At 40.3% G+C, this 15,381-nt stretch overlaps 1 protein-coding gene across 2 annotated transcripts in view; it reads right to left on the bottom strand.

Annotated features, from left to right (window-relative positions):
* TNKS2 (tankyrase 2) overlaps positions 1-5,214 on the bottom strand; it is a 69,025-nt gene extending 63,811 nt beyond the window's left edge. The window contains exon 1 of one of the 2 annotated variants that reach the window (XR_006603276.1): positions 4,701-5,174. Coding sequence is in view for 1 of the 2 variants with exons in the window: in XM_045069017.1 (XP_044924952.1) it covers positions 4,701-4,899 (199 nt within the window). In the remaining variant the exon portion in view is untranslated. Of the gene's footprint in view, positions 1-4,700 lie in introns of both variants that reach the window. The other variant, XM_045069017.1, reaches the window with a different exon arrangement.
* Between the last annotated feature and the right edge of the window lie 10,167 nt (positions 5,215-15,381).

Raw genomic sequence — 15,381 nt, forward strand, 5'->3', positions numbered from 1 at the left:
AGCTCAAGTGTTGGTAATATACTGGGAGATCTGGTAAGTTAAGAAATATTCTAAATTCTTAAACAAACTGGTCTTTACTTGATATATATGTATTTTTTAACTGATGTGGGATTTAATCATTTCCCACAACAAAAACAAATCCTGGAAATAATATATAATCCTAGTCCTAGGTAAGGAATATGGATCCATTTTGTGCATCTCGTAGAATTATAGCACTGGCCTACAGCCAAAAGTAGGAAAAGCTATTGAGATGTTTTTGGAGGTCTTAGCACCATTTTGGGAAAGGATATGAATGGCAATCACAAAGGCTATTATATCTTTGGTAGCTGACTTGTTAAAACATTCATTTGGGGTAAACATTCCACTTTTCTATACTAGTTCAGATTCTGACCATTTGGTCTAACTGCCCACTCTTTCTACAACATCTCTGAAAGATGCCAATCCAACCACTGGACACTTCCAGCCAATTTCACAATCAAACAGATTATTAAAGGAGGTCTGACTCCTTGTGATCTTTCACCTACTGGCCTTGGTTTTGACTGCCCAAGCCACATAACTCATATCCAATATCCCTTTCACTTTTTTACTTGTCTTCTACGTATGTGAAGACAATAGCGTTGTATAACCTTAGTTTTCTTTCATCTCTAAGGTGACTCTAGTTATTTTTTTTTTTAAAGATTTTATTTATTTGACAGAGAGAGAGAAATCACAAGTAGGCAGAGAGGCAGGCAGAGAGAGAGAGGAGGAAGCAGGCTCCCTGCGGAGCAGAGAGCCCGACATGGGGCTCGATCCCAGGATCCTGGGATCATGACCTGAGCTGAAGGCAGAGGCTTTAACCCACTGAGCCACGCAGGCGCCCCGTGACTCTAGTTTTATCTGTTGCTTTTATAATAAATTCCTTATGTTCTAATTTCACTTCCCTCCTCTGAATAAAATACCAAACCTGTGGGCCTGGGTGGCTTAGCCAGTTGAGTGGCTGGACTCTTCATTTCAGTGCAGGGTCGTGGGATTAAGCCCCGCACTTGGTGCAGAGTTTGCTTGAGATTCTCTCCCTCTCCCCCGTTGCCCCTCCCCCCAAAGCACACTTTCCATCTCTCTCTCAAATAAATAAATCTTTAAAACAAAAACAAAAAAAGACACCAACCCTCCCGAAACACTCTCGCATGCAACTTACACAACTGAATATAATAACTGGAAATCAATCTTAGTCCAACGTAGATATCTGAATAGCATATAAATACAACTGTTACCTTGTTTAGCTAGAGCTCTATAATGCAAGCTCTTTTCAACTGGACATTTTCTAATAACATATAAATATGTACCACATCTTTTTCCATCATCTCTATATGTGAATTCCTTAAACCTAAAAAGTGTTTTACCTATTTCTCCACTGAATGATACCTCTCTGCATGCTGCAAAGACTGAAGCCACGGAATTCTATCACCACCCCCAATCCTATTCTAAGGTTCTAGAGAATGCTATATATTTCCTTCTTTGGCTCTGACAGACAACATGACGTTCTTCCAAAGGTTTTGTCTCTCTTCTTTGTTTTTCAGAAATAAATTCAGAGAACCAATCTCCTTTACTGTAATCTGCTGTTTTCTAGGGGATTTTACTGTCAAGAATTTCAGATGGTATTGCTGTTGGCAAAATTAGACTTGCAGCTTCCCTATCCATCAACTTGCCTCAACAAGTTTTGTGATTTATTAAAAAAAAAAATCATTCATATCCTCTGTGTGTGGTAGGGGATTGAAGAAGAAACAATTTTTTCTCATAAGAAATGGCTTCTGAAGGGATGCCTGGGTGGCTCAGTCCGTTAAAGTGTTCAACTTTTGATTTTGGCTCAGGTCATGATCTCAGGGTCTTGAGATTGAGCCCCCACATTGGGATCCAAGCTCAGCACAGAGTCTGCTTGCGATTCTTTCTCTCCCTCTCCCTCTGCATCCCCCTACACTGAGCTCTCTCACTCTAAAATAAGTATTTTTTTAAAAAGATTTTATTTATTTATTTGACAGACAGAAATCACAAGTAGGCAGAGAGGTAGGCAGAGAGAGAGGAGGAAAGCAGGCTCCCTGCCGAGCAGAGAACCCAATGCGGGGCTCGATCCCAGTACCCTGGGATCATGATGTGAGCCAAAGGCAGAGGCTTTAACCCACTGAGCCACCCACGAGCCCCTAAAATAAATAAATTTAAAAAAAGACCAAAAATAAACGGCTTCTTAAATAATTTATCTAGAAGAAATGCAATCTAGTTTAATAGTAAAAAGTACCCACCAGAAAAAAAGTTCCTATTTATGTTTATTATTTTTCATTAAGAGAAGAACTCCACTCCCTGGGAATTAACTGCCTATTGGGAGCAAGTGACTACTCTCTTAATTTAACTAAATATTTGATTTATTTATTTAATTGATTAAATTAAATTAATTTATTTAACTAAATATTTAATTTAACTAAATATTTTAGATAATAAGACAATCCAAAATTTTTCTAAACTGTTCGATCACGATTCATTTCCTTAGTCTGCATAAATCTCATTCCCATTGCTTGGAAATCAAAACAAAGACAAAAACATGTCCCCTCCCCCTGTAAAACCTCCAAACTTTAATTGGTTAAAAAAGAGAAAAAAAGCCGGCTTACCCTACAATGTACAAACACAAGAACTGCTTGCTCAAGCAGTTCCACAGTCCCCACACCTACACTGAGCTTCCAATGGCATGTTTATATGTACACCAACATGACAGCTCAAGGTCTGTAAGAGATTATAAAATGTATTCTCCTCATGTAAGAGAAAACGTAGCTGGATACATTTATTTAAAAGTTAAACTAGGTTCTCTCATTAATTACTAACTCAGATTGAATTTACAAAGCTAATTTTTTAAAAGTTTCTTATATGACTGGGTTTAGATGCAGGGGTTTTAATGCTCCGGTTTAATGTACACCATTAGCAACTTCTATTACTTTCCTTTTACACCTTAAATTCTCAGTTGTATAACCTGCACCAGATCACCTGGGTAAATATTGAGACACATTGATTCCTAAAACAAATTTTCCATTTCAGTCAAAGCCATATGAAATCTTATGTAAAAAAGTACTTTGAAATGTTGGTTAAGAACTGAGGGTGGGATGGTGGAGGAGGAACAAGGTCAATAAGAAGCTAATCCCATAACCTCTAAATATTACTATTTTCAGATATGAACTCATTAATACACCAAATTCTTGAAAGGTAGCAACTAAGATCTTGCTTGGCTATTTTTATCCCACAGATCAAGTGAACAGAATCTAAGTAACACTACCCTTTGGATTACTTATCAGTTGGTTATGACAATTTGCCAAATTAGTTGTTTAAATGTTGACTACATGGCCAAACAGGGCAATTCAAATTAGCTGAGAAAAGATAGCACTGATCACTAAAATTTTAGGCAAAGTGGCAAGCAAGTGAGATCTGACTTGAGTGTCTTTCTCCTTTCTCTTTCTGCTGCCCACAGGCTGTTTCTAGTTCTCCCACCCAATCTTCCTCCTAAAAGGCTCTCCAAATAGGAACCCAAGAAAGTTGGAACTGATAAAGCATATTCTCTAGTAGTATTTATGTTTTAAAACAGGGACGAGTTAAAGCAAATAACTTAAGTAAAAGCAATGTCTGTGAACATGGGAATTTTTCTTACACTCTTTCTCTGCTCATCATGCCAACTACAAAAGAAGGGAACCCTTTACATACTGTTTTTTAAAAAATTATTTTAACCAGACATGTAACACAAAATAAAAAACCAAGAATACCCTAAGTATGAGAACCTACTCCCATTTTCAATCATGCATAGCTCACCTGAGGATACAGTCATGATCTTTTCTCCAAGTGAAAGGCATAAATGATTTATGGAAATAAACTGAGAAACAAAAATAAACTGAGAACCCCTAGTACTTTTAAATTCTTCAGTTAAACTTAATACCTTTATATCATAAAATCAACATAGTAAATATTAAAGGAAAAGTAATTCAAACGATCTAAATCTCAGAAAGAGGCGAGATGCGTCCCAACTTCAATTCTAGATCCCAGCTAAAGTACCTCCACCATCTCTTCATCTCATTCTACCACTTTCCACCCCAACTTGTGTATGTGGCAGCCACGACCCGCCCGCACCCCACCCCCCTCAAAGTCAGTTCACCCAAACTTGATTACTCCCAGTTCTAGCCTCCCCAGAAACTTGCTAATGACTGGCTACCCTGACAAACCCATTAACACTAACGTGTCAATGACCAATTAAGCTACTCCTCCTAAATTACACCCTTGTATTTTACAAAGACCTCTAGAACCTTAACCCAAAGGATTGATAAGAATTCTAGTGGAACTTGCAAGAACGATAAATTTTGGAGATAACTGGCCTTTCAAATCACAGGGTCTACCGCGTCCCCTACCCTTTCTTGTGTATGGAAGGCTCCTAGAGTGGCAAAACCGGAAGTTGGTACAGGTATTGTTGATACAAAACAAAGCAAAAAAAAAAAAAAAAAATCCACTGAGTGCGGCACGTTCGCCCCCTAGCCCCATGTCGTCGCCTTGGTCCCCAATCGATGAGAACGAGAGGACTAGTACCGAAGTCCTAAGGGGAAAAGCCCGGGCCAGAGGAGCGCAGCCTTTGGTTTCAGGCCTGAGAGCCACGGTGGGCAGGAGGGGTGTAGGGCGAAGCGAGGCGGCATCGGTTGGGTTACCTGCGGCAAAGTGCAGTGGAGTGGATTTCCTGCCTGCCGTGTCGCGGCTGTTCACCTTCTCGGGGGTCACTAGCCTCTTGACTCGCTCCACGTCCCCGTTGCGGCACGCCTCGAAGAGCTCGCGAGCGGCTGGCTCCACCGCCTCGGCCGCCGCGCCCGCGCAGGCCGCGCCCCCGCCGGCGCAGCGGCGGCCCGACATGATCCTGGCCGCCGCCGCCGCCAGCAGCAGCGCCAGCAACGGCAGCAGGAGCCCCGGCCCTGCAAGCAAGAGGGCGAGGCCCCCCGGAGCAGACGCGCTCAGGGCCTGGGCCGCTCGGCTCCCTGCTGTCACCGGGGTTGGCGCAGTCCCATGGCCGCGCCGCCGCGCGCCCCTCGCTCGGCCCAGCGACCCCGGGCTGCCCCTCGGCGGCGGCGGCAGCGCGAACCAGCCGTTCGAGGCCCGAAGCGACGCGGCGGCGGAAGCTGGCAAGACCCCTCCTGCCAGCTCCGCTGAGCCCTGGGAGGGCACGTGACGTGATCCGGCGCGTGCGCAGTGCTGAGAGACCAGCCCTCCCAGTTTTGGCGAGTGGGGCCTTGCGGAGGGGCTTGTGGGAAATGTGAGGCGAGAACCTTTGGCCGCAGGAGGAGAAGGGGCTTCGTTCGGCCGCCATCTTTGCAGTGGGTTTTGCTGAAGTCGAATGCTTTTGGTTATTGTCTTTTTTTAATGTATGGATTTCATGAGCTGAATTTCCTTATTGTTATTACACAGAAAAGAGCCATTGAAAGCCCCCCCCACCGATCTTGCATATTATTCTGGAATTCTTAGTGTGGAAATTTTCCATTTTTCAGCTTTCACAATCCCTTTCTCCTAGGGGATTTCTTTTCCGTTTTCCTTCCTGTCTCTTCCTTTCCCTTTCAAATGGTATTCTGTTGTTTCTTGTGAGTCACATCTCGAAACGAATGAGTTGCTTTCCACTTCATGAGGAGTTTGGATAAGCTGTCCCAAAGAAAGCAATGAAAGTGTGTTCCAATTCTAAATTTAATAATTTGAGTGGGATGGCTCGGATTAATTACTCTTCCCATAGTCGTTAGGTGGAAGTTACTAATAGGCCCATAAGGATATCAGCCTTTTACTGACTTGGTTGGGGTGTGGCTACATTGGATATATGCATCACTGACAAAGTTTAATGATTTGCTGTATATATACATGCATATATGGAAGGAAGGAAAGCACACAGTTAATTGTCACGCTTAAGGTAGTAATCTAGATGTTATCTTTCCCTACTCCATGCCCTGGACTCAGGAAACTGCTTGAAAGTAAGGTATGCTTACATGAAATGATACATGTTGACCTTTGGCATGCTGACAAGCATTTTCCCCCTTGTCTTTAACTTCTCAACCTGTTTTTCAGGAAAACGTTTCTGTTTGGGAATGTTGACTCACTACAGTGCAAGATGAGGATGTACACTTTTAGGAAGGAATATTTTTATACATATAGAAATTCTATAACTATACATGATAATATATTTAGTAATTTAAATTATATTGCATGTTAATAAAATGAATATCCATGGATGCATGTAAGAACTAGAGCACCAATACTATTGCATCTACCCTTTTCTTTCCCTTTTCATCCACTTGACAAATGTGTTCCCAATTTTATTATTCTGTGTATACTAATTTGTCCTTATTAATCCTTTCCCATGTGTGTATCCCTCAACAACATATTGTTCAGTTTACTTGTTTGGGAGCTTTATAAAAATGTCAGTCTTTGTGGTCTTTTTTCACTTGAGATGTTTGTAAGTCTCCTGAATTCATTTTCATTGCTTTATAGAATTGCCTTGTATGAATACACTACAAATTTACAATTTTACTGGCCACTTGGTTTGCTTCCAAGTTTTGTTACTATCATAATTTTGTTTTTTTTTATAGACTTTGAGAGAGAAATGCAATTGGTGTCTTCAACCAGTAAACACACTCATGTATATAAAACAAAAGTTTCACAAAATAATAAAATAGTCATTTCTTCAGTGCTTAAGAAATGCTAATTGTGGGGCACCTGGGTGGCTTAGTGGGTGTTGCCTGGGTTGCTCAGTGGTTTAAATCCTCTGCCTTCGGCTCAGGTTATGATCCCAGGGTCCCGGAATCAAGCCCCGCATCGGGCTCTCTGTTCAATGGGGAGCCTGCTTTCCCCTCTCTCTCTCTGCTTCCCTCTCTGCCTACTTGTGATTTATGTCTGTCAAATAAATTTTTAAAAACTTAAAAAAAGGGGCACCTGGGTGGCTCAGTGGGTTAAGCCGCTGCCTTTGGCTCAGGTCATGATCTCAGGGTCCTGGGATCGAGTCCCGCATTGGGCTCTCTGCTTGGCAAGGAGCCTACTTCCTCCTCCTCTCTCTCTCTCTGCCTGCCTCTCTGCCTACTTGTGATCTCTCTCTGTCAAATAAATAAATAAAATCTTAAAAAAAACTTAAAAAAGAAAAAAGAAATGCTAATTGTGACTCTCAGTAAATGGATTACAGAACTCAAAAATGAGTGTTGACTCAGGGTTTGAAAAGTACTACGGGAATGGACTATTACTAGGTGGAACAGAATTGCTGAGTCTTAGGGAAAATGAATATTCACTTTATAAGGTAATGCCAAATTGTTTTTCAGAGACTGTTAATGATGTACATTCCCACTAGCGGTTTATATATTTTTTAAAATTCTCTATCCTTATCAATTCTTGGTATTGTCAGATTAAGTTGTCCAGTAAATATAGTGGATGTAAATAGTATTTCAAAAAGGTCTTAGTCTGCATTTTTATTTATTTATTTATTTTTTATTTTATTTTTTTTTTAAGATTTTATTTATTTATTTGACAGACAGAGATCACAAGTAGGCAGAGAAGCAGGCAGAGAGAGAGAGGAGGAAGCAGGCTCCCCACCGAGCAGAGAGCCTGACGTGGGGCTCGATCCCAGGACCCTGAGATCATGACCTGAGCTGAAGGCAGCGGCTTAACCCACTGAGCCACCCAGGCGCCCCTATTTATTTATTTTTAAAAAGATTTTATTTATTTATTTGACAGAGAGAGGGAGAGATCACAAGTAGGCAGAGAGGCAGGCAGAGAGAGAGAGAAGGAAGCAGGCTCCCTGCTGAGCAGAGAGCCCGATGCAGGGCTCGATCCCAAGACCCTGAGATCACAACCTGAGCTGAAGGCAGAGGCTTAACCCACTGAGCCACTCAGGCGCCCCTTAGTCTGCATTTTTATAAATACCGAATGATCATTAGGAAAATGCACATTGAAACCACATTGTGCGATACTACTGCACATCCATTAGGATGACTAGTCAAAAGAACAGAAAATAAGTGCTGGTGAGGATGTGGAGAAATTCTGGAATTCTTGCACACTTTTGTTTTAATTATAAAATGGTGTGACTACCATGAAACAGAATGGGATTTCCTCAAGAAATTTAAAATCAGACTATCATATGATCCATTAATCCCTGTTGCACACATACAGCAGAATTGAAAGCAGAATCTCTAAGAGATATTTGCACAGCCACGTGCATAGCAGCATTATTCACAATAGCTAGGTAGAAACAATTCAAATGTCCATAAGCAGATGAATGAATAAATGAAATGTGGTATACCTATACAATAGAATATTATTCCACTTTTAGGGACTCCAGGGTGGCTCAGTCAGTTAAGCTTAGACTGTGATTCTGGGGTCTTGGGGTCCTGGAATCTAGCCACTAGTCAGGCTCCTTGCTCAGTGGGGAGCCTGGTTCTCCCCCTCCCCTCCTGCCCCCCAGCTTGTGCTTGTGTGCTTGTGCATGTGCAGTCTCTCCCAAATAAGTAAAATCTTTTATTTTTTATTTGTTTATCTGACAGAGATCACAAGTAGGCAGAGAGACAGGCAGAGAGAGAGGAGGAAGCAGGCTCCCTGCTGATCAGAGAGCCCGATGTGGGGCTCGATCCCATGACCCTGGGATCATGACCTGAGCCGAAGGCAGAGGATTTAACCCACTGAGTCACCCAGGCACCCCACAAATAAATAAAATCTTAAAAAAATATTACTCCACTTTTTAAAAAAATATTATTCCACTTTTAAAAAAGGAAGTAATTCCTCTCATATTCTATGACATGGATGTAGCTTAGTGATGTAGCTTATGCTAAGTGAAATAAGCTGGTTGCAAAACGGACAAATACTGTATGATTCCACTTACATGAAGTGTATTAGTTTGTTAGGGCTGCCATAATAAAATACCACAGAATGGGTGTATACATTTCTATACTTTAGCAAAAAAGATAAGTAGAAAATATAATTTTAAAGTCTATTATGGACAATTTCAAACACAAAAAGGAGAATAATGAACTTCCCCATAACCATTACCTAGCTTCAACAATTGTTACTATTTTGCCATTTTTAAAAAATTTTTTATTTGTTATAAACATATATTTTTATCCCCAGGGGTACAGGTCTGTGAATCACCAGGTTTATACACTTCACAGCACTCACCAAAGCACATACCCTCCCCAATGTCCATAATCCCACCCCCTTCTCCCAAACCCCCTCCCCTCAGCAACCCTCAGTTTGTTTTGTGAGATTAAGAGTCACTTATGGTTTGTCTCCCTCCCAATCCCATCTTGTTTCATTGATTCTTCTCCTACCCACTTAAGCCCCCATGTTGCATCACCACTTCCTCATATCAGGGAGATCATATGATAGTTGTCTTTCTCTGCTTGACTTATTTCGCTAAGCATGATACGCTCTAGTTCCATCCATGTTGTCGCAAATGGCAAGATTTCATTTCTTTTGATGGCTGCATAGTATTCCATTGTGTATATATACCACATCTTCGTGATCCATTCATCTGTTGATGGACATCTAGGTTCTTTCCATAATTTGGCTATTGTGGACATTGCTGCTATAAACATTCGGGAGCACGTGCCCCTTTGGATCACTACGTTTGTATCTTTAGGGTAAATACCCAATAGTGCAATTGCTGGGTCATAGGGCAGTTCTATTTTCAACATTTTGAGGAACCTCCATGCTGTTTTCCAGAGTGGCTGCACCAGCTTGCATTCCCACCAACAGTGTAGGAGGGTTCCCCTTTCTCCACATCCTCGCCAGCATCTGTCATTTCCTGACTTGTTTATTTTAGCCATTCTGACTGGTGTGAGGTGATATCTCATTGTGGTTTTGATTTGTATTTCCCTGATGCCGAGTAATATGGAGCACTTTTTCATGGGTCTGTTTCATGTCTTCTTTGCAGAAATGTCTGTTCATGTCCTCTGCCCATTTCTTGATTGGATTATTTGTTCTTTGGGTGTTGAGTTTGCTAAGTTCTTTATAGATTCTGGACACTAGTCCTTTATCTGATATGTCGTTTGCAAATATCTTCTCCCATTCTGTCAGTTGTCTTTTGATTTTGTTAACTGTTTCCTTTGCTGTGCCAAAACCATAAGATACCTAGGAATAAACCTAACCAAAGAGGCACAGAATCTATACTCAGAAAACTATAAAGTACTCATGAAAGAAATTGAGGAAGACACAAAGAAATGGAAAAATGTTCCGTGCTCCTGGATTGGAAGAATAAATATTGTGAAAATGTCTATGCTACCTAAAGCAATCTACACATTTAATGCAATTCCTATCAAAGTACCATCCATCTTTTTCAAAGAAATGGAACAAATAATTCTAAAATTTATATGGAACCAGAAAAGACCTCGAATAGCCAAAGGGATATTGAAAAAGAAAGCCAACGTTAGTGGCATTACAATTCCGGACTTCAAGCTCTATTACAAAGCTGTCATCATCAAGACAGCATGGTACTGGCACAAAAACAGACACATAGATCAATGGAACAGAATAGAGAGCCCAGAAATAGACCCTCAACTCTACGGTCAACTAATCTTCGACAAAGCAGGAAAGAATGTCCAATGGAAAAAAGACAGCCTCTTCAATAAATGGTGCTGGGAAAATTGGACAGCCACATGCAGAAAAATGAAATTGGACCATTTCCTTACACCACACACAAAAATAGACTCAAAATGGATGAAGGACCTCAATGTGCAAAAGGAATCCATCAAAATCCTTGAGGAGAACACAGGCAGCAACCTCTTCGACCTCAGCCGCAGCAACATCTTCCTAGGAACAACGCGAAAGGCAAGGGAAGCAAGGGCAAAAATGAACTATTGGGATTTCATCAAGATCAAAAGCTTTTGCACAGCAAAGGAAACTATTTTGCCATTCTTTTATCTCTTCCTTTATTTGTAAAACAAACTATTTAAAATGATTTTTATTAACTTTTAAACAAACAAAATATCACATCACTTTACTAATAAATATTTAGGAATAAGTTCCCTTTGTTTTCTTTTTAAGATTTTATTATTTATTTATTTATTTAACAGAGAACAAGAGAGCAGGAGAGAGGGAGCACAATCGGGGGAGGGGAGAGGGAGAAGCAGGCTTCCCGTAGAGCAAGAAGCCTGACGTGGGGCTGGATCCCAGGACCCCATGACATGACATGAGAGGCTTAACGACTGAGCCACGCAGGTGCCCCTTTAGGTAAAAGTTTCTAATAATTAAATATCTTGTTATTTTTTTCCCATAACGAATACCATTCAAACACATTAACCTAACCATATTAACATCAATACCCTAGTATCATCTACTATCCAGTCCATATTAAAATGTCTACAAGTGCTTCAAAAATGTCTTTTTAGTAGTTTGATAAGCTATACTTAAAAAAAAAACCACTTATGACTGCAATAAAAGTAGAATGTGCAAAACCTATATGAAGGAAACAATAAAATCTTATTGAAATTCATTAAAGAAGATCTAAGTAAACACATATGCCACGTCCAAGGATGGGAGGACTCAATATCTTGAACATAGCAATTCTTCCCAAATTGGCCCATAAATTCAATGCAAGTTTCATTAAATTCCCAATGGGGTTTTGAAGGAACTCGGGACTGATTCCAAAATTTACATGGGAGACCAAATTTTAAAAAAAAGTAAGGAAGAGTTAGGTGTGAGATTTTCCCTACCCGATATCAAAACTTATTACCAAGTTGTATTATGATAGTATTAGCAGATGTGTTAAGATGTAATGAAAGAGGAATATTTAAGTGAATCAATGGAATGAAATACAGTCCGGAAATAGACCCATGAATATATGGAAGATTGAAGCGGCATTGCAAGTCTCATCTGAAAGGAAGAAGTTTTAATAGTGAGAGGACATTGTGAATATAGTTACCACCACTGAACAGTACACTTAAAAAATGGTTACGATGATATAAAGTGCAAATAAAATTGAGAGTTTTTTCCCACATGGTTATGGTCTATTTGTATTTCCTCTGCGGTAAAATGCTTATATCTTTAGCCCATATTTCTGTTGGGTTGTTTGCCTTTTACTATTAACTTGTGGGCATTTTGGATACTATAATTCTTTGTCAGTGTTGAAACTATCCTCTACTAATTTATGGTTTGCTTGTTGACTTTCCCAATGAAAAGCTATATCAACTTTAATTTAGTTGAATTATGAATATTTTCATCTGTTTTATGTTTCCATGCGTGTTTTCCCTTACCCCAAGATAGAAAACATATTCTTTATTTTCTTCTCAAAGTGAAAATTTTTGCCTCTTACACTTACATCCTTAATCCTTCTGCCCTTGATTTTAAAGTATGGTATAAGATAGGTATTTACTATCTTTTACTTTTCACATATAGATATCAAATTGATTGTTGATGATGTTTAGATTTAATGCTGTATTGGATTAAGATTTGGGGGGATTTTCAAGAAATGGGCAGAAGATATGAACAGACATTTCTGCAAAGAAGACATCCAGATGGCCAACAGACACATGAAAAAATGTTCCACATCACTTGGCATCAGGGAAATACAAATCAAAAACACAATGAGATACCACCTCATACCAATCAAAATGGCTAAAATGAACAAGTCAGGAAATGACAGATGTTGGCGAGGATGCAGAGAAAGGGGAAGCCTCCTACACTGTTGGTGGGAAGGCAAGCTGGTGCAGCCACTCTGGAAAACAGCATGGCAGTTCCTCAAAAAGTTGAAAATAGAGCTACCCTATGACTGAGCAATCGCACTACTGGGTATTTACCCTAAAGATACAAATGTAATGTATGTATGTAATGTATGTAATGATCCAAAGGGGCACGTGCACCCAAATGTTTATAGCAGCAATGTCCACAATGGCCAAACTATGGAAAGAACCTAGATGTCCATCCACAGATGAATGGATAAAGAAGATGTGGTATATATACACAATGGAATACTATGCAGCCATCAAAATGAAATCTTGCCATTTGCAACAACGTGGACGGAACTAGAGGGTATTATGCTGAGCGAAATAAGTCAATCAGAGAAAGACAATTATCATATGATCTCTCTGATTGAGGAATTTGAGAGGTAGGGTGAGGGGTTGTGAGGGGTAGGGAAGGAAAAAATGAAACAAGATGGGATTGGGAGGGAGATATACCAAAAGAGACTCTTAATCTCACAAAACAAAGTGAGGGTTGCTGGGGGGTGGGGTTGGGGTTTAGGGATAGGGTGCCTGGATTAGGGACATTGGGGAGGGTATGTGCTATGGTGAGTGCTGTGAAATGTGTAAGCCTGATGATTCACAGACCTGTACCCCTGGGGCAAATAATACATTATATGTTAATAAAATAATTAAAAAAAAGATTTGGGAGGATTTTGAAATGGGGTAAAATGTATTTTGCACATGTGATGGATGTGGGCTTGGGGGAGCCAGAGAGCAGACTATACTGAATTGAATGGTATCTCTTCTAAAATCATGTCCAATTTGAACCTCAGTATGTGATCTTATTTGGAAATAGGGTCTTTGCTAATGTAATTAAGTTGAGGTTATATTGGATTAAGATGGACCCTAAATACAGCCACTGGAGTCCTTATAAGAAAGACAAGAGCACATAAACACAGACACATAGGGAAAATGTCATGTGAGGATTGCTGGCAATCACCAATAGCTAGAAGAAGCATGGGAGGATCTTCTATAGAGTGTTTCAGAGAAAGCATGGCCCTGTTGACACCTTGGTTTCCACAATTATGAGAGAATAAATTTCTGTTGTTACAAGCCACCCAGTTTGTGGTACACAGCCCTGGGAAATTAATACACTGACCCACCGATGGTTGTTAAGACATTCTTATCAAACATAGGTATATGTAGGATTGAAAGCTCACAAGATCATAGTAAACTGGGGGGTGTCTGTGTGGCTCAGTGGGTGAAAGCCTCTGCCTTTGGCTCAGGTCATGATCCCAGGGTCCTGGGATGGAGCCTCATATAGGGCTCTCTGCTCAGCAGGGAGCCTGCTTCCCCTTCTCTCTCTGCCTGCCTCTCTGCCTACTTGTGATCTCTGTCTGTCAAATAAATAAATAAAATCTTCAAAAAAAAAAGTAAACTAGGCAGATGGATCAAATGAACAAGTGGTGAAGGAATGAAAAAGCGTTACTAAGTGATCTTTGCTCAAATGTGATGTTGCAGGAGCTTGGGAATTTGACAGTCACTGCAAAATGATTTAGTGAGGAAGCTTTGACTTGGTATTTAACTTGCTACCTAATGGGAGCTGATTATATGCCTACTTACTTTTCATCTGTGTATTCCTTTGAATTTCTCTAGATAAATATGGATTTACCTACAGAAAATTTTGGCTTTTCAATTTCTGTGGTATTTTCAACTATTTTATGCTCAGGACAAAAATTTGGCATGTTTTGTAAATGCTAAAGCTGATAGAAATACATCCTCATCTTATTTTGTAAAAAAAAAAAAAAGAAAGAAAAAAACCCCCAAAACAGAAAAAAGAACCTTTTATATTTTTTCTTTTCCCTAAATGCTTGTTTGTTGAAAATTTGAAAAATAGAGGTCAGCAAAAGGGAAAAATATGTTAACAAAGGTTAACACCATGTACTTGTATTAGTGTTTGTGTCACAACATGGGTTATTTGGGAAGCTGACTCTGAGATGGAGATTAGAGTACAGGACGTTTATTAGGGAGTAGTCTTGGGAAGGGAGGCAAAAGAAACAGGACTGAGTAGAGGGAGAAAGTTGAACTGAGATGCAGTCCCAATCAACCAACCTGATGATAAACTCTGGATCTGAGACAGTCCTTCAGAACTGTCCCAAGTTTGGGCAAGGGGAACAGATGCTTATACTTCCTGCACTGATCAGTCACTGGATATGAGCTACCCTTGGAAGGAGGTAGGATCTTGGGCCACTTTCCTTCAGGCAAAACAATCCCCAAAGAAGGCTGAGAGCTAAGGGCTGTCTTCTGAAGCACTTCCCAGGGGCTGAGGGCAAAAGTCCTCCATTTCTGGAGAGGGATCTGGGAGGCAAATTCAGCATCTACCACATATAGCTACAGAAAATTGAGTTCATCATATACCACAATTCATGGCTGCTATGGACTGAATGTTTGTGTCCCCACCAAAATTCATATGTTGAAGTCCAAGTCCCCAGTGTAATGGTTTTTGGATGCGGGGCCTTTGGGAAGTAATTGGGCCATGAGGGTGCAATTTTTATAATGGGATTAGTGCCCTCAGAAGAAATGCAAGAAAGATGATCTTTCCACCATGTGAAGATCCAACAAGAAGGTGGCCATATGCAAACCAAAAAGAGGGTTCTCAACGGACACAAGTCTACAGGCCCCAGTGACTCAGCAACTGTGAGAA

Source organism: Mustela putorius, unplaced genomic scaffold (genome assembly GCF_011764305.1).
Source record: "Mustela putorius furo isolate JIRA1106 unplaced genomic scaffold, ASM1176430v1.1 tig00003909_pilon_pilon_pilon, whole genome shotgun sequence".
NCBI classification, from domain to species: Eukaryota; Metazoa; Chordata; class Mammalia; order Carnivora; family Mustelidae; genus Mustela; species Mustela putorius.